Source organism: Mustela nigripes, chromosome 12, assembly GCF_022355385.1.
Source record: "Mustela nigripes isolate SB6536 chromosome 12, MUSNIG.SB6536, whole genome shotgun sequence".
Taxonomy (NCBI): Eukaryota; Metazoa; Chordata; class Mammalia; order Carnivora; family Mustelidae; genus Mustela; species Mustela nigripes.
Window position 1 is genome coordinate 104,070,296 of NC_081568.1, and position 18,522 is coordinate 104,088,817.

Below are 18,522 nucleotides of genomic sequence, written 5' to 3' on the forward strand. Positions count from 1 at the left end.
AAAGAAAGAAAGAAAGAAAGAAAGAAAGAAAGAAAGAAAGAAAGAAAGAAAAAGAAAGAAAGAAAGAAAGAAAGAAAGAAAGAAAGAAAGAAAGAAAGAAAACAATGCATATAACAGCATCAAAAATAAAATACTTAAGAATAGATTTAACTAAAGAAGCATAAAACTTACATTCTGAAAAGTAAATAACACTATTTAAAGAAATTGAAGAGCTCAATAAATGTGAAAATATCCCACGTTCACTGATTGATAGACTTATCATTGATAAGATGGCCACCAAAATTGTTCCACAGATACAATGCAATCCCTACCAGACAATGGGCTTCTTTGCAGAAATTCACAGGCTGATCCTAAAATTTATGTAGAAATTCTAGGGACTCAATATAGTTGCAACAATCTTGAAAAGGAAGAATGAAGGTGGAGGACCCAAATTTCCATTTGAAAACATACTACACAAAGCTACAATCATGAAGACGTTGTGGTAGCAGCACAGAATAAGAGATCAGGGTGTTAGACTTGAGATTTCTGAAATAAACCCTCACATGTGCATAGTCAACTGATTTTTGAAAGTGGTGTCAAGACAATTCAGTAAGAAAAGAATGGTCTGTCCAACAAAATGTGCTGGGACAACTGGAAATCCACAGGTTAAAGAATTAAGTTGGGACTCTATCTCACAATGCATGTAGAAATTAACTCAAAATGGATGAGACCTAAAGGTAAGAGTTCAGATACTCAGAAGAAACACATATGTAAATCTTTGCGATTTTGAATTAAGCAATGATTTCTTAGATATGACACCAAGACCATAAGAAACAAAGGGGAAAGGATAGATAAATTAGACTTAATTAAAATTTAAAATGTTTATATTGCAAAGGACACTACCAAAAGGTGAAAAGACAATCTACAGAATTGGAAAGAACATTTACAAATCATTATCTGATAAGGAGTTTATATATTCAGAATACATAAAGAATTCCAACCCAACAATAAAGAGACAAACAACCCAATTAAAAATGGATAAAGGATCTGAGTAGCCATCCAAACTTTTTTTGGCAAGACAAAATTTTCCACCACCCAAAAGACATATACAAGTGGCCAAAAAGCATATGAAAAGATGCTCGACAACATTTGCCATCAGGGAAATATGTGTAAATTGAAACCACAAGCCCAAACACCTACTAAGATGGCCATAATAAAAAAGATAATAAAAAGTTCTGATCATGTGAAGAGACAGGAACCCTTACACACTGCTGGTGGGAAAGTACAATAGTGCAGCTGCTCTCGCAAACACAGTATGGCACTCCTCTAAAGGTTAAACATCAAATTACCATATGATCCAGCAATTCTGCTCCTAGGATAGACATGGAGAACTGAAAACATGAATCACACAGAAACCTGTACCCGAATATTCACAGCAGCATTATTCATAACAATGGTGGAAATTTCAAAAAGTGGAAACAACACAAATGTCTATCAACTAGTGAGTGGAATAGCAAAATGCAGGATATAGCCACACAATGGAATATCATCCAGCAATAGATGGAAATGAAGTACTGATACATTCTGTAGTGTGGATGAACCCTGAAAAGTCATGCTAAGTGAAAGAACTGTCATTAAAGGCCACGTATTATATGACGCCATTTATAAAAAGTGTCCAGAACAGGCAAATCTAGAGACAGAAAGCTAAGTGATTGCCTCAGACTGGGGTAAAGGGGAGTATGTGAAAGGAAAAAAGAAATTGTTAACAGGTACATGGTTTGGGGGGAGGTGAGGAAAATGTTTTAAAATGGATTGTGGTGTTGGTTGCACAACTTTATAAATATACCCCAATGCCCCTGAACTGTACACTTTAAATAGGTGAGTTAATTAACATGTGAAACACATCTCAATAAAGCAGTTATTAAAATTATTAATGGGAATATCAACAGCTAAGTGGATGCTGTGGGAATTAAAAAGGTAAACTAATTATTCTTCATATTGATAGCTTTGTTGACCCTGTCCAGTATATATTTTTGTTGCTAACGATCAAGATGAACCAACTTATTTACCTCTTTCTGTCATCTCAGTAATGGTATCTCATTTATTTGCTCAACAAATTTATTTATTATCTATTATATTTCTAAATGGCTTGAAATCATATTGGATACCAAGAAATCCAAGTCAATAAGACTTACTCCATAAGCTAAGAAGAATCTAGTAAGGGAGTTTAGTTAGTAGTGGTAAATATATGTTGAACAATGACAAAAATCTGGATGAAAATATCCTGAAGTATGATACAGAAAACAAAACCTCTTGGAGTTTAGTAGAAGGAGCATTGCCTCAGCCAGGAGGAACCCTAAAGAAAAATGCCTTTGGAGATCTCTCTGTTCTAATCTAACCATTAACAAATACTGATGCTGAATACCTCACATCTTCCCTGTACTTGCTTATACTTCTGTAAAATGAAATGGACGGACTATGTAATACAAAGAAAGTTTCTTCTACCTCCAAAGTTCTACGATCAATGTTTAAACGTCAATTTAGGCCAGAGTCATAAAAATGAACTATTTTCTCCACACTGGATATATGACCAAGCTAAACTCAGTGGAAAATGGCAAACTGATGGAAGATAAATGAAAATAAAATGTACATTTATTCAAAGATCTTTTTTTTCTTATTTGAAAGAGAGACAGTGAGAGAGGAAACGCAAGCAGGGAGAATGGGAGAAGGAGAAGTGGGACTCGGTCCCAGGACCCTAGTATTGTGACCTGAGCCCAAGACAGACACCTAATGACTGAGCTACCCAGGCACCCCAAAATGTACATTTATTTCAATTGGTTAGTCACATGTATATTTTTTATCCCTACAAGGAAGGTGTAATCCCTGGAGCATGACTACTTTCAATACATTTCAGTGTATTAAATGTCAGCATATTTCCACGAAATGTGTTATCTCATGAAGCAAGAGTTGGCCCAATCTTTACTTCTGTCAAATGTACGTAGTACGGGGCGCCTGGGTGGCTCAGTGGGTTATGCCGCTGCCTTCAGCTCAGGTCATGATCTCAGGGTCCTGGGATCGAGTCCCGCATTGGGCTCTCTGCTCAGCAGGGAGCCTGCTTCCTCCTCTCTCTCTCTGCCTGCCTCTCTGCCTACTTGTGGTCTCTGTCAAATAAATAAATAAAATCTTTAAAAAAAAAATGTACGTAGTACAATTCTCAATTTTAAAAAATCAATAGTCTTTAAATTCACTTCTTTGAGTCAAATAATAAGTACTTGTGTTGACCTTAAAAGAGACGCAATTTTTAAAAACATATTTTGGTTATAATTGGTTTTAAAAACAATATAAGTATTGTCTAACTTCACAGAAAATATATCATTGAATCACTCTGCATTGCTTTTTAAATAAGAAAAAATATCAAAAGGATAAAAAATTATTCTATTACAATGAAAATGTACATTTTAGCATCTCTAACATTATTCAAGTACTTAAGAACACTATTAACACGGTATCTTCAAAATTTCTTCATACAAACTAGGAAATTTTGAAGAAAATTAGACTAAGTCAGTTAAACGCAAGACTTCAATTTATTAAGAGTGACTGAATTTTGAAGATTTTAACTAGTATTATATTTTAGCTTCAAGGTCTTATGAACCTATAGGCATTACTTTAGCTGACTCGAGCACTGTATCATGGGTATTCAATGCATGTACTCGATTTCTGTGAGGGAAATTGTTTCATTCACTGGTTTACTGACTGCCTATGATGCAAAGCACCAGGAATACAAATAAATAAAACACAACCCTTGCCCCTGGTGACACTGCTAAGTTAATTTTTAACTTCCATACGTAAATCAGGAGTTAATAGGAATTTAACAGAGGAGGACACGTGTGGGAATGAGAGTAAGTGTAGAGGCAAAGGTGCTAGAGGTTAAAGGATAGATAGGGGTTGACCAGTTGGTGGCCCAGTTACAGGCAGAAGTGGATGGGAAGAAATATAGAATGTGGGTACACAGCCAGTGCAAAGAGAAGGGAGAAAATTCCAAAAACAAGGAAGCAAAGAAAGACTTGCAGATGAGAAAGCACAGTTGCTTGATTCTATGTGGAGAACTACAAGCAATTTGGAGCAACTGCTTTAGAAGCACAAGGTGACAAAGCTGGGAAGGCTTCATTTGATGACCATGGAATGGTCTATGTATACCATGCCACAGAAATTGTGTGATTTTTGTATTTGAGAGAAAACACCTGTCAGAGTAATATCCAGGATTCATCTGCCCATATATCCTCCCAAATACCTCCACCAGGAGTTAATAAGGTCATTACAACAATGAACATTACTAGCTAGAATATGTTTAAAATACTTACCTTGGGCTAAACTATATGTAAATCAGAGTTTCCTTTTGAAAGTCTAGATTAGAAACAAGATGGGTCCTTCATTTTTTTTTAAAGATTTTTTTTTTTAAACTTATTTGACAGAGAGACAGAGAGAGAGGACAAGTAGCAGAGTGGCAGGCAGAGGGAGAGGGAGAAGTAGGCTCTCCACTGAGCAGGGGGCCTTATTTGGGGTTGAGGCCCAGCATCCCAGGATCATGACCTGAGCCAAAGGCAGATGCTTAACTGACTGAGCCATCCAGGTGCCCCAAAACTTTTTTTTTCTTTAAGATTTTATTTTTGACAGAGACAGACAGTGAGAGAGGGAACACAAGGAGGGGGAAGAGGGAGAAGCAGGCTTCCTGCCAAGCAGGTAGCCTGATGTGGGGCTGAATTCCAGAACACTGGGATCATGACCTGAGGTGAAGGCAGACGCTTAAAAACTAAGCCCCCAAGGCACCCCGTCCCAAAACTTTAGCATCTTCAGATGAACCTTGCATACTTTGCTTTACCACAGACCTCACTATTCTTTGCTGACATACATACCACGAATGTACATGGCTTATTTGACCTTTGCCTATGTTCACATCTTGATCTTGTCCCTTACTTCTCTAATAAGAGGAAAGATGGGATCCAAATTCAAAGGAAGAACATTTTCCTTTAAGTCTTAGAACAGATCTATATATCACACACCTCCCTTCCAATAGACTACGCACTTTTAAAAACAGAAAGGAAATGATAAAAAAGAATTTTAAAAGCCCTCTACAGGGAAGAGATCATAATTAATCTAGGATCAATCTGTCCCATTATGAATGACCACATGTCTAACTCCAGCTAGTCATTTTGAAAAGAGAAGCTGACAATCACTGGGGATGGACTGGTAAACATTCTTTCTCATTAATTCCACTGGTAAGGCAGAGAGGGAGAAGGAGAAAGGACTAATCCCTAACAGCAGGAAGTTAGTAATGTCTTTATCTTATATGAATAGCATTTTTCTTCTTGCAAATAACCTTTATTAAGTGGTAACACCTGAAAAAATGCTTCAGCAAATTTATACATTTTCTTCAAAATATTGTATAAGACATTAGAAGGGAATAAAGATAATTTTTTTTAAAAGATCTTATTTATCTGACAGACAGAGATCACAATCAGGCAGAGAGGGAGGGGAAAGCAGACTCCCTACCGAGCAGAGGGGCTCAATCCCAGGACCCTGGGGTTGTGACCTAAGCCGAAGGCAGAGGCTTCAACCCACTGAGCCACCCAGGCACCCCAAAGATTAATTTTTTAAAAAATTCAGGCAGGATAGGAAATGTAAGTATACTTATTTAGAAAAGTAAAGGAAACATTCCCAGTCCCTATATTCTATTTTTTAATTGCATCTTATTTGAAAATACATAAATTGCTTCTTACCTCCCAGAGAAACTGTATGTATTATGAAATTACTATAGCACTTCTTATAAAATGCTATCTGTTCCAATTATGGTAAAGGAAATTCTGACATCTCTATATTGTTATACTATAATCTCTCATAATCTGTCTTGCCCTTCAAGTTAATTTTTAAAAAACCTAATTTTTGAGGTTCAGTGGTGGGAGAATGATAATACTTAAGTCATTTGTAACTATAACAGTAAGGAGAATTCTTTTTTTTTTTTTTAATATTTTATTTATTTATTTGACAGGCAGAGATCACAAGTAGGCAGAGAGGCAGGCAGAGAGAGAGAGGAGGCTCCCCGCTGAGCAGAGAGCCCAATGAGGGGCTCGATCCCAGGACTCTGGGATCATGATCTGAGCCAAAGGCCAAGGCTTTAATCCACTGAGCCACCCAGGCGCCCCAGTAAGGAGAATTCTACAACTTAAATTTTTCATCTGGAATCGTATTAATGATAAAGCACTTCTTGAAAAATCAAGTCCCAATTTTACAGATAAAATTTTTTTTCATACAAAAGTTAGCCACAGAGATTATTTCTATTGTAGTTCCTAACTATGATCTTGTAAATTTTGCCCACTATTGACAAAAATGGGAGACAGAAGGCATAGCTGTGGAAAGTATAGTACCCATAGCTCTGAACATTCACTTTTTTGTTACTTGTATCATCTTTCAAGTATGTACAAATGGTGTTTAATTCAAAATAAAGCACTTCTGAAAAAAGTTTAATATGTAACTGGAACAGTATATAAATTTTCTAATGAAATTTAGTTTTTGAAACTGCATCAAAATCCCTAATCAGTTTTACTTTTTTAATTTTTTTTTTAATTTTTAAAAAAGATTTTATTTATTTGACAGAGACACAGCAAGAGAGGGAGCACAAGCAGGAGGAGTGGGAGAGGGAGAAGCAGGGTTCCTGATGGGCAGGTAGCCTGATGCTGGGCTTGATCCCAGGAAACTGGGAACTGAAGGCAGAGAAGGCAGATGCTTAATGACTGAGCCACCCAGGCACAAGCCCCTCCCCACCCCACATCAGTTTTAAAGAAGTAACTTTCTGAAGCTCTAAATAGGGAGAAATTACTCTATTAAATAGAACTGAAGTGAACCTACCCAGATTTCATAAATTTAAGTAAAACTGTGGTTATACTGGTTTAAAGCAAAATCAATATACTAAAGAGTAACATTTGTACATATATCCTTTAATGAATCTGTTGGAAACACACAAAGTGGCAGAAAAATCTCTTTAACAGAAGAGAAGGTACATGCAGTACCCCCAAAATGTGTACATACTAGCAGCACCATAAGAATTTACTACCTAAACATTAAAAGAACTTAAATATAATCAGTGCTTAAAAGAGCATATTTTCCATTAATATAATCAATCTGTTATTAAAATTTGTCAGTACAAAAATAGCTTGGCAAACTACTAATGTATATACACTAGGTTCTGGACTCTCAGAAATATGGTAACAGCAGTTAGTTATCAATCTATTACTATATATGTGGGGAGCACAAATTCACAATGAACAAGATAAAAGGCTTTAGTTTTCAGTATTACATTCTAAAAGCACCGGGAAACTATAAAATTAACTATTTCCAAGAGAATTTTAGATAGCTTTAAACCTTAAAAAAACAAAGCCTAGAATTTATTTTTAAGAACAAGTAATTCCCAGAATTCCATACAGCTGATGCTATGAAGCAAACAGTAACTCCCTAGAATGAGAAAACAAAACCTTCCCCCATTTGTATATACTGGTCTATTAGTATATAGTTACTGTATTTAGTGCATAGCTAACCTAAGATTAAGGTCTTAAAAGATGCCCTGAACACTTCAGTGGATCAGTATATACCTGTTCAGTCCCCAAATGATTTTTACTATTTCAGTTAAAAAGTAATTTTTTTTAAGAAAATATAGCAACTTAGGTAAAAGGTAATGCCATTTCCCCAAAGAAATTAGTAAACATTTTTATCCTCACTAACTCCCTCTTTTACATACCTCTAAACTTTAAAAAGCATTTAAGTAAGTATACTAAAAACATATTAATTTATTGAAACTTACTCAATTAGAATGTTTTTGCATAGCTATGGTAAGGACATAAAAACAGCACTTGACTAAGGAGTACTGAATAGTCAATACATTCTAAACTTTAGTTCAGCAGTATAATTAAAAATCAAAGAAAAGAGTAAATAATTCAAGGTAATCTTGTAATGCCACTGAGATAGAATATAAAAAGCTGTAGTACCTTAGTTAATAGGTTTTTAAAAGCTCAAAGGTAATTTTAAAAAGCATTTGTGGATGAAATTACATGACTGGGATTTGCTTTCAAAATAACAGAAAAGCGGGAGAGTGGGCAGAGTTGTAGAAATAAAACTGGCCGTTTTTTCCTAACTCTTGAAGCTGGGTATGTGCTCATGGGAGTCTGTCATAGTATTCTCTCATATATATTTGAAAGTCTATTTAAGTTTAAAGAGTAAAAAAAAAACTTGCTTATGTCTATAAAGCTAGTACTTATTTATTTTTTTTTAAATTTTTTATTTTTTATAAACACTTTTTAAAAAGTACATAAAACTAACAGAGTAAAGAACCAACTATAACGTGACTGAAATCAAGGCCTTCTTTTCGTATGTGAATTAATGAATTCATGAGATTTAGACACACAGTTTTTACTAACCAACTATGTGAACAGGACAACTCACCTCCTGTGTCTCCTTATGTGTCGAAGGCATACGTTTTCAAACTTGACATTTTTTATACTATAATCCAGCATGCACACACAAATCTATGTATTACTGAATGAAATGAAGCTCCTATCCCTAATGTGAATTTTACTCTGATGTTTCCTATTTTATGTTTCATTTTTCAGAATGAAATTCAGATAAACTAAATTGGTTTCAAACTACCACAGTTTGGAAGATCCTGGATTATACCATCTTTGAGGTCTCTTCTGTTATTTGGGGATTCTAACATGGGCTATAAAACACTAAATCTTCTATCTCAGGTGGAAATCAAAACTAGTTCAGAAAAAGAGTCTTTTGAAATCTCCAAAGCTAAGGTTTTTTTTAAGAGTACAACAAGAAAACTTTGAGATTGTGTAATACCTTTAACATAATTAAAAGCTTAAAATGACCTGTTCAACTTTTTCAGAACTCAAGTATCTATACATTCTAGTAGTCAAAGATGCTGTACCTTCAAATCAAAGTTAAGTAACTCCTTTTAGAATCCTAGGGACAAAGAACATCAATAGAAAATGACTAGTCCATTTAATAACTCCAAATACTAAGGATTAGCAAAACAGCAAACATTCAGAGAATTTTAGGTGTATAAAATAAACCTGAAGTAGTTTTTATAAGTGTTAAGTACAAAAATTCTTATTTCCAAATGTTACAGTATTCAATGCACATGGCTCGTTTAAATGTTAGCTAAAGAAATCACATTTATAATTATGTTCAGTGCATTTACATCTTTTAAATGGGTATGTTAAATTTAACAGGAATAAAATTTTTCCTTCCCTCAACGTACTTTTTAAAAACTACATACTAATCACATTGCTCTTCAACTGTAACTGTATTCAAAAACCTGTATGTTTTACTTATTGATGGGAATAGAGTCTTCAGAGGAACTAATAAATTTTTCACGTGTCCAGTTATTTTGGTAGCAACAGAAAAGAGAATACGCTTACCCTGCAATAGTTAAAGCATGATGCCTGTGATAATTCTAAGATAGGTCTACTGTTATATGCAAAATTATTAGCATTTTTAGGAACAAACTTGTAATAGTCCTTCAGTCAAAAAGTTTTTCTAACACATTCCTTAAAAAACCTCCAACTAAATGCTTCTTCCTCAGGCTGATCATGTGGTTTCCCAATGTTAGTCTCTAGTATGTATAATTTATGCTGCCCCTACTATTCAACAAATTCAATCCAAGTTAGAATTCTCATGAATTAAGAGTCTGGAATATCTCACTTCACAGGTATTCTGAATATGCTAAAAGAATTTGATGTTTTAAAAACTGGTCCTCAAAAGAGATGTTCAACACAGGAAAACTATTAAATTTTAGTTAAAACTACTAGTCAAAAGTTTCCAAAGAAGGATAAAAATTAACTTTAAGACAATGACTGATAGGTATTTGTTTATATTTGCAATGCTGCAGTTCCAAAGACCAGCATTCAAAAAATTATACAGTATGGCAAATAATTACTATAACTGGTTTAGAACACATTTAAGATAAATTATACCTTTTTGAAGTATCAAATTCTTTTACAGTTCAGAAGTACCTGAAGATTCATCCCCAGTTAATTGGTATAAAACACTAAATCTGACATTAACATTAATATAATTTACAACAATACCTTGTTTCCTTCTGTGAAATCCTATGATGAGATCACCTCTAAGAGTACAGTAGAGCTTAATTTTAGAGTAGTAAGCCAATTAAAAAAAATTATAAAACTCAAGAACACAGATGAAAGAGGAAACCAGGTTAACAAACAGGAATTTTGGGGGCTGTGTTAAAAAAGCAAGTAGAAAAGATTTACGATGATATATTGTTTCACTGAAAATTGATTTGTACTTCAACTAACTCAGGAAACTTGCTCTACATAAAGGAAACATTCATTCTAGTCCATCTAGGCATCCATAAACTAAAAATTCTTTAAAAGCCTTTCTGAGGTTAACAGAAATAGCTTAAAAAAAAAAAAAAAGACTGACCTGAAATTTTCATTCAAGTTTGTAACTCTGCAAGATTTATCTGAAACCAAGTAAGTTTCCGTATTTACACATTTTACTTAATCATGATGGTTGAATTGAATCTGTACCTATGTGAAAATGGCAATGCATTCTGAGTTGGTTCAGCCCTTGGCTCTGAGTTCTGTGTCACATCAGGTGTTCTTTCATCATCTGTTCCATTGATACTTTCTGGTGTTAAAGGAGACTGAAGATCCCCGCCTGCTGATTCCTTTAAAAAAGGGGGGGGGGGAGGTAAGGGATAAAAGTGTTACTATACTTTTGTTAAAATATACAAGATAATCTTAAAGTTAAAAGTGACTCCAACATATGCTTACTTACAAACTATATTTCCATTGAAATTTGAGTCAAAGAGGTAAAAAAATAAAATTTAAAGAAGAAATAATTTTTTAAAGCAAAGCAACTCATAAGAAAATGACCTGCAACAATACAATTTAGAAATGCAGTTTCAAAGAACTGAAGAACTTTTGGGTTCATAAAGCAACTAGTTGGTTAGAATAAAACATATTCAAAGAATTACTTAAGAAAAGACAGAACAAAAATGCAAGAAAATGTGATTTTACTTGGGAAGGTAAGAAGGCAAAGGGAAGAATGAAATCTTCAAGAAGTTTTAATTTTTATCTGCCCTACTTTTCAATTCCGGAGTTACCTACAAAAGCAGCCAGAAATCCCTCTGTAACATATACAGAGGTAGTATATTTCAGCTTGAATAATGAAATTATTTTTCTTCACAAAATTTCCTGTCTTATTTCTACTTTTAATTATGTTTTGTCTATCAAGGTGAATTTAATTTGTTCATCTAGAAAATAAGTGGAATTTAAAATGAAGCCCAAGCTGACACTTATTATTTGGATCTGAATTTGGTATTAGTAGAGATTGGAACTGAAGGGTCATTGGATAAACATGTTAACCAGGCGAGGTCCTAGCACTAGATGATTTAAGTGTAGCTTTGTGGACCCCCTATGATTTCTGGGCACTAAAACTTCACAATTGAAATATTAGGCTATGGTAAAGAAGAAAAAGAAAACATCAGTGTCCAATAGGAGAGTGGGTAGGTATGGTCATAATCTGCCAACCTGAAAGAATACAGGATTTTTTTTTTCAAATAAAAACAAGAGGGGGGCCTAGATAGCTCAGCTGGTGGAGCATGCAACTCTTGATCTCAAGGTTGTGCGTTTGAGCTCCACGCTGGGAGTAGAGCTTACTTTAAAAAAAAAGAAAAAGAAAAAGAAAAATATGTGTAATACAGGAAAATGCTTATAAAAACATGAGCATATAAGGAGTTATCTTAGATTATGATAATTTAAATATTTTTACACAAAAATAATGCACATAGAGCAATGCTAGGAAGGAATATAGAAAATATTGATGTGGTGAATAACTTTCTTTCAGAGGTTTCTGGTTTTAAATTGTATGTATTTTATTTCACATTTAAATATTTTAACTAATTATACCATAATGCTATAAATTATACAAGTATTAAAGGTCAAAAAGGCTACTTTCTTGATTCTACCTTATCACTTAATTATTGTTCAATTATTAATGGAACCTATTTTGACCTTAGTCTCTTTAAAAAATTTTCTCCTAAATCCTCTTTGTTTCAAGTAACTGACAGTTAATGCACGAATAAGGTTTACTGTACAACGTGACAACAAAAAATGGGAATGATATCCCAAGTGGCTATTTTGAGGTCAATTATGGACCATATCAATTAGCCAGAAAAAGTTGAAGCAGCAAGAAGAAATAAATCAGGGCTATTTCTCTTCAAGAAAGACCAAACCAACGTAAATAATCAAGGTGGACTGTCCAATCAGTTGAACAGTAAGTTGATTCAGTGGATATAAGAACAGAAACAAATTACCTTGTGTGTGTGTGTTTTTTTTAAAGATTTTATTTGTTTTATTTGAGAGACAGAGAAAGAGAGAGCACCACCAGGGCAGAGGGGGCGAGGGAGAGGGAGAACAAGACTCCCCACTGAGCAGGGAACCTGACACGGGTCTGGATCCTAGAACCCTGAGATCATGACCTGAGCCAAAGGCAAATGCTTAACCGACTGAGCCACCCAGGTGCCTCACAAATTACCTTGCTAACCTAAGAGGGCATAACCAGCGTCGGTAACTAAGGATTCACTTGGAGACTTGCTAGAATTGATTGATAAGAATGTGAGCGACAAAAGTAGATTAGGATTAAGGGGGGGTGGGGAGGTTCTGCATCCCACTGCTTTCTGGGGGAGAAATGGGGGTTTTGGTGCATGGATCTTGGGGAGGCTAATAATGTTGATGCTACTGAAGTGGGAAGACCATTTGAGATGCAGGCTAGGAAGGAAAGAAGGAAGGAGAAGAAGAAAGGTATAGAAGGCACAGAAGTAACAACAATTCCAGTACGGCAACTCAACAAGCATTCCATCAGAAAACTTGAATATTAGCTACATTTAAATAAAGGCATGTTTTATTACCCTATACATTACATCTGAAATGAAAACAAAACACCCAGAGCATGTTTTATTTAAAGCAGGTTAAAAATTAATAAAATTAGTATTTGCTCCTTAGAGAGTTACAACAATATATAAGAGCATAAAAGGAAAATGAAACTCCTTTGACTTCTAACTACCCCACAGGTAGTTAAAAGCATTCTGTGAGACCTTCTAGGAACTTCATGTATGTTATAAGTAACACAGTGAAAGTTGTTTTATTTAATGTATTCCAAACATTGAGTTCTTTTTCAAACTAAATTTTGTGTAATTTCTTAAACATTCAACTTCAGTTATTACTAAAAAAAAACACCTTATATAAAGTCAACACTTTATATCTTTAATTCAAACATTAAAATAAAAAAATTGGAGATATATTAGACAAATTTTTGAAAGGAAAAAAAGGACAGTTTGTCTTTAGAAAGACATTCTTAAGCTAAAATGGTTAACAGCCATTTTAAGGAAAAAATTATTAAACAATACCCTCTCTGATACATAGGTGTATATGTATATAGGTATACTGAAGTTGATAAGAAAAATGAAAAGTGTGAAACATAAAATATAAATTTAAAAAAGCACATGTAAGATTCAGGAATTGCTTCTTAAGAATTCTCTCTCTACTCATTTATGAAGTGGCAGGAAAGCTAAAAATAAAACAAACCAATAAAAAAAACAACAAAAAAGAAATGCCACAAAAGGAAATATTCTGAATCCCATGGAAAAGAAACGAGCCGGGCGCTCCCTCCAGGCCTTCACCCAGCTCCTCTCTGTTATTTGTACTGTAGCAGGAGAGTGGGAGGGAGAGATGTGGCAGCAGAGCCCTTTCCCCATTAGACCACATACCACCAACACCTTCCACTGAATTCCAGTAAAGCCTAAAATTAAAATTCCTGTTACAGTTCCATCCTTTCTGACTTAAGGAAAACAAGGCTTCTTCTTTTTATCATTTAATAAGCATTCAAAGAAGACTTATTCTATTTCAGTCTTTTCTATTTAAATGAAGATGAGAACACTCTTTTCTGGGCAGAGGCTCAGACAGGAAGGACCTTATGATTTTGAGTTCCTATGGCTGTGGATATTAAAACAAGTGCCAGGGAAGAGACACAGGGAAGAACAAAAGGATACATAAAGGAAGGTGAGGCTGAGATCAAATGTCTACTATTGCTATAAGCCATTCCCCCCATACCCGGTCACCACTTGTGAAATCTCACTTTCTGACAACCACAGAAATTCTTTGTAACGTGACTCTAGATTAATTCCTGCTCTTCCTTCCCTGTGTGAAGTGTACTGACTTGACTGAGGCACAGTGCTAGTGGATTAACCTCTATTCTGCATATTTTTGTACCAGCTACATGAAATGCTTACCAAGAATCAGCTGTATCTGTCCCAAGCACATTTATGCCAATTGTATTTATAGAATTATATGGCTGAACTAAATATTACACAAACTAATAAAGTCTGAATGCAAAGCTAGCGTGGTTTTTTTGATGAAAACCAGACCACATGCTTTGAAGCAACTAAAAAGTAAATGGTTAGACAATAAAACCTACAACTAAGAAACATAACAGGAAAATCTACTCTCACCCTTAGCTTTCTTCGCAAGTGACTAGGGTTAGCTCTACTTAAAGGAAAAGAGAAACAGGAAATTGTAGACAATTAATTAGTATGATTTATGTAAGAAAGAGAACATGGAATTCCAATCAACAGATTCATATTCAAAGAGAAAGTTTCAGCTTTAAATAAAAATAATGGTGAATACATAAAACATGGTATTATTGAATTTTAATTTATAAACCGATTCTTTAAAGACTTCTTCCCATTAACTGACTTTCTTGATTAACTCATCAACCACTAGTTTTGATTCCAACAGGTAAGAGGTGTTGTACATCCTCCTATCCTCTCAACCTAACCCATACCCTTCCCCCTTGCTTTCCAACCTGGTATCTCTTGGCCCTCTGCCATTCTGGGACTTTGTCAGGTGGGATCTGGCTTTATTCCTCTCCATGGTCAGTCTATAGCAGAAAGCCAATCACCTTAATTATATTCAAATTAGCATTTGGGGGCTTCCTTCCACAACCATTTTGCCAATATCAAATTCCTATCAAATGAACCATCATTCCATATTCTTATGTGCCCAAGCCACCAAGTGCAATGAGAGAAAACACTGTTAAACAGGCTGACTAGCGTCATGAAAGTAATTCTGAGCCCTGCCGAGTAATCTTTAATTTTACTTACTACTCCCACTTGACTCTTCTTTTTTTACTTTACCTAACAGCTGTTCCAAATCTGTGTTCAAACCCTCTCTTTCTTCAGCTGTTTTTTCCTCTCAGTAAATGACCTAAGTCTTTCTTCAGAGAAAAGAGAAATAAACTGGCAAGGACTTCCTCAGGCTTCCTCCTATCTGTATCTGAATGTATTTTTATCCTTCCCTCCTGTCTCAGATAAAGAAGTAGCTCATTTGTTTCCATCCGCCTCCCTCACAATATTACCTTCTTTTGCATAATGCTCCATCAATGACTCCCTTCCTTCTATTCTTCTCTTTCTCTTTCTCTTTTACTCATTCCTTACGTTTAAAACCTTTTGCAAATCACTCCCACACACACATTCTATGAAAAAAATATATTCTTAGCATCACATCCTCCTGAGATTACCATGTTAAACTCTTATTCTCCTCATACAAAAGAAAATATTTGTGACCATATTCTCACTACCAAACATTTCTGTCTCAAGAATAGCCCAAAGTCACCAACTCTACTTCCTTTCATTCTAGGAACTAATTCACATTGCTCTTCTTTACCAACAGTCCACCGGTAACTACCAGTGCACTTCAGTTTGTTAGGTTTGAAGTCCTCTTAAGTCTCATCCTTTGGAAGCACCCCCCGCCCCGACACTGCCACATCACCGCCTCCAATTTATAAAGCTCTTCTCTTGACTTCTGTACTAACATTTTCTGCGGCTTCATTTCCTACCACTTTACCATGTCTTTCCCTATATCTTCCTTAAATTTAAGTGACAATTTTCAAGTGACAATTTCTGACCCTGTCTTCCCCTCTCTTCCCATTCTATTTTCTTTCTGGATGATATCATTCCCTCCTATAACTTTAACTACTACTCATTTGCTGATAACTCTTGAGACTTACCTCCAATTCATAATTTCCAACTATCTACAGGACATATTCCCCTGCTTCATTAGGATATAAATTCAGTATCTGAAGTGGAAATCCTGTCCTAAAGTTCATATTACAAACCAACAATTAAGTTTCAAAAACAGGGGCGTCTAGTTGGCTCAGTTATTAAGTGTCTGCCTACAGCTCAGGTCATGATCCCAGGGTCCTGGGATGGAGCCCCACATTGGGCTCCCTGCTTGGCGGGAAGCCTGCGTCTCCCTCTGCCCCTGCTTATGTTTCCTCTCTCACTGTGTCTGTGTCAAATAAATAAATAAAATCTTAAAAAAAAAAAAGAATTCTCAAAAACATCTTGCTCCTCCTTTACCAGCCTCCCTCACTAATCCTTCAACTCCTGTATTTCTTCCAAGTTCAGTCAATTTCACCACTGTTAGGTCTAGACTCCCCTCTCTATTCTCACTGCCAGCATCTAGTAGGCAAATCCAAAAGAGAAATGGATAAACACTCCACTGAGACAACTAACAGGATTAGAGCATCTTAAGTCCACTGTCCTTACTTTGGACAGCAAACAATAATACCCAGAAAATTCTAGTGAATGTTTCCTGAGATTGTAAAAGTTGTTTTGAGGTATCTGGTTTAGTAAAGCCACATTTTTTATGTGATACTAAGAAAGTATCACATTAATTTATAGGCATTCACTAATGCTAATGGTATATTACTGGGTTAGATATATAACTAATATAGTTCAAGGTAATAACACCTGGCTAATGAGGACCACCTTTCAAAAAAATCCATTCATATCAAGTGACACCCTTGGTATAGAAAATCTAAAACATTTAAAGATTAAACTTGAAATATCCAAAGAGATCATATAGTTCAAAATTCTGACCTTACAGATTTAAGACCTACTACACCCAGGCAAGTCAACTCATTTGCCTAAGATCAAACAGCTAGTCACAGAGATACTAACAATCAGTTAAAATAAACCAGTGCCTCATTTGAATAAATGCAATTTCTCTTTAATTTGAACATTAAAAAATTATGATATTTATAACAAAGCTAAAGAGGCTGTGTTCCTTTGAATACACACACACGTTTTACTTTTCCTATCAAGTGAATTTTTAAAAATCTTTAGAAAAAAAACTAGCCTAAATATAGATTAAGAGAGCTACAATATATCCAGTTTATATGGAGAAAAAATCGATAACTTGTGCTTGACTACAACTATTGGAATAAATACTTCATTCAACTTAGAAGTCTTAGTCAAATGACTAAAACTTATTTTTTTTTAAACTCCAATGAAGAAAAAATTGCATTATATATATTTGATTATCTAGCCCCTTTTTCTTCAATGTGCATTCTGAGGAAAGCACTTTAGTCAAATATAGTATTTTTTTCCTTTGCACTCGATAAGAAACTTCATATTTAAAGCCAATCATCACTCTTGGTTCTGTATCAAGTTGACTATTTAAAAGATTCCCATGGAAACCCAAGAACATAAGCTCTCCAACAGAGAAAAAGTTCTAAATTAATGTGTATTAATTAAAGAAGAACATGGAACAAAGTAACAGCTAATACACGATTCAGCTTATTCCTAGAGATGTTATCTTGATCAAGACAAAATAAAGGCTATCTGACATGACCACACATTTTATCAAGAGTACAATCTTAGCTCAAGAGTTTAAGAATGAGGAAGTGGCTAACTTGGCCCTTAATGCCAGACTCTCTTCATCACATGCCTTTAGGGACGTGAACAGTTTGTCTACAGCACTACTTCTCAAAGTGGGATCCCCAGATCAAGCTTCAGCATCTCCCGGAACCCTGCCAGTAATGCAAATTCTTAAGACCAAACTCAGGCCTACTAAATCAGAAATACCACAAGTGGGACCCAGCCTTTGTATTTTAACAAGTTTCCAGGGTACTCAGACGCAGGTTTTACTCAGTTAAGGCACCTTTATCTTTCTAAGTAATGATGATGTGCCAGACACTATGTCAAGGCTTCACATCATCATCTTCTGCAGCACAACCACAACACCAACAACACTGTTAACACTGACGATTTACTCTACGCTAAGCACTTTATAATCCTCATTTAATTCTCATAATAACACTGTAAAGGAGATACTATTTTTTTTTAATTTATTTTAATTCCAGTATAGTTAACATAGAGTGTTATATTAGTTTCAGGAGACACTGTTCTTATTCTTTTATAAATTTTTTTTTAAAAAATGGTATCTTGCTTAAAAATAAAACAAAACAAAAAGAACTAGTAAGAGTTAGAGCCCATATTCAAAACCAGGCTCTAAAGCCTATATTAGTGCCACTGTTGTATGACATCGTCATTATCATTCTTACTCCCTCCAACAATCCCATAGCCTAAGTAATGTAATCCCCACAGTACAGATGTATAAAGAG

The 18,522-nt window shown here is 34.9% G+C and overlaps 1 protein-coding gene across 1 annotated transcript in view; it reads right to left on the reverse strand.

Moving 5' to 3' along the window:
• The window catches only part of HOMER1 (homer scaffold protein 1), a 132,930-nt gene that overhangs the window by 53,208 nt on the left and 61,200 nt on the right, over window positions 1-18,522 (reverse strand). The window contains exon 5 of the mRNA XM_059418129.1: window positions 10,584-10,723. Coding sequence (XP_059274112.1) covers window positions 10,584-10,723 — 140 coding nt within the window. The remainder of the gene's footprint in view (window positions 1-10,583; window positions 10,724-18,522) is intronic.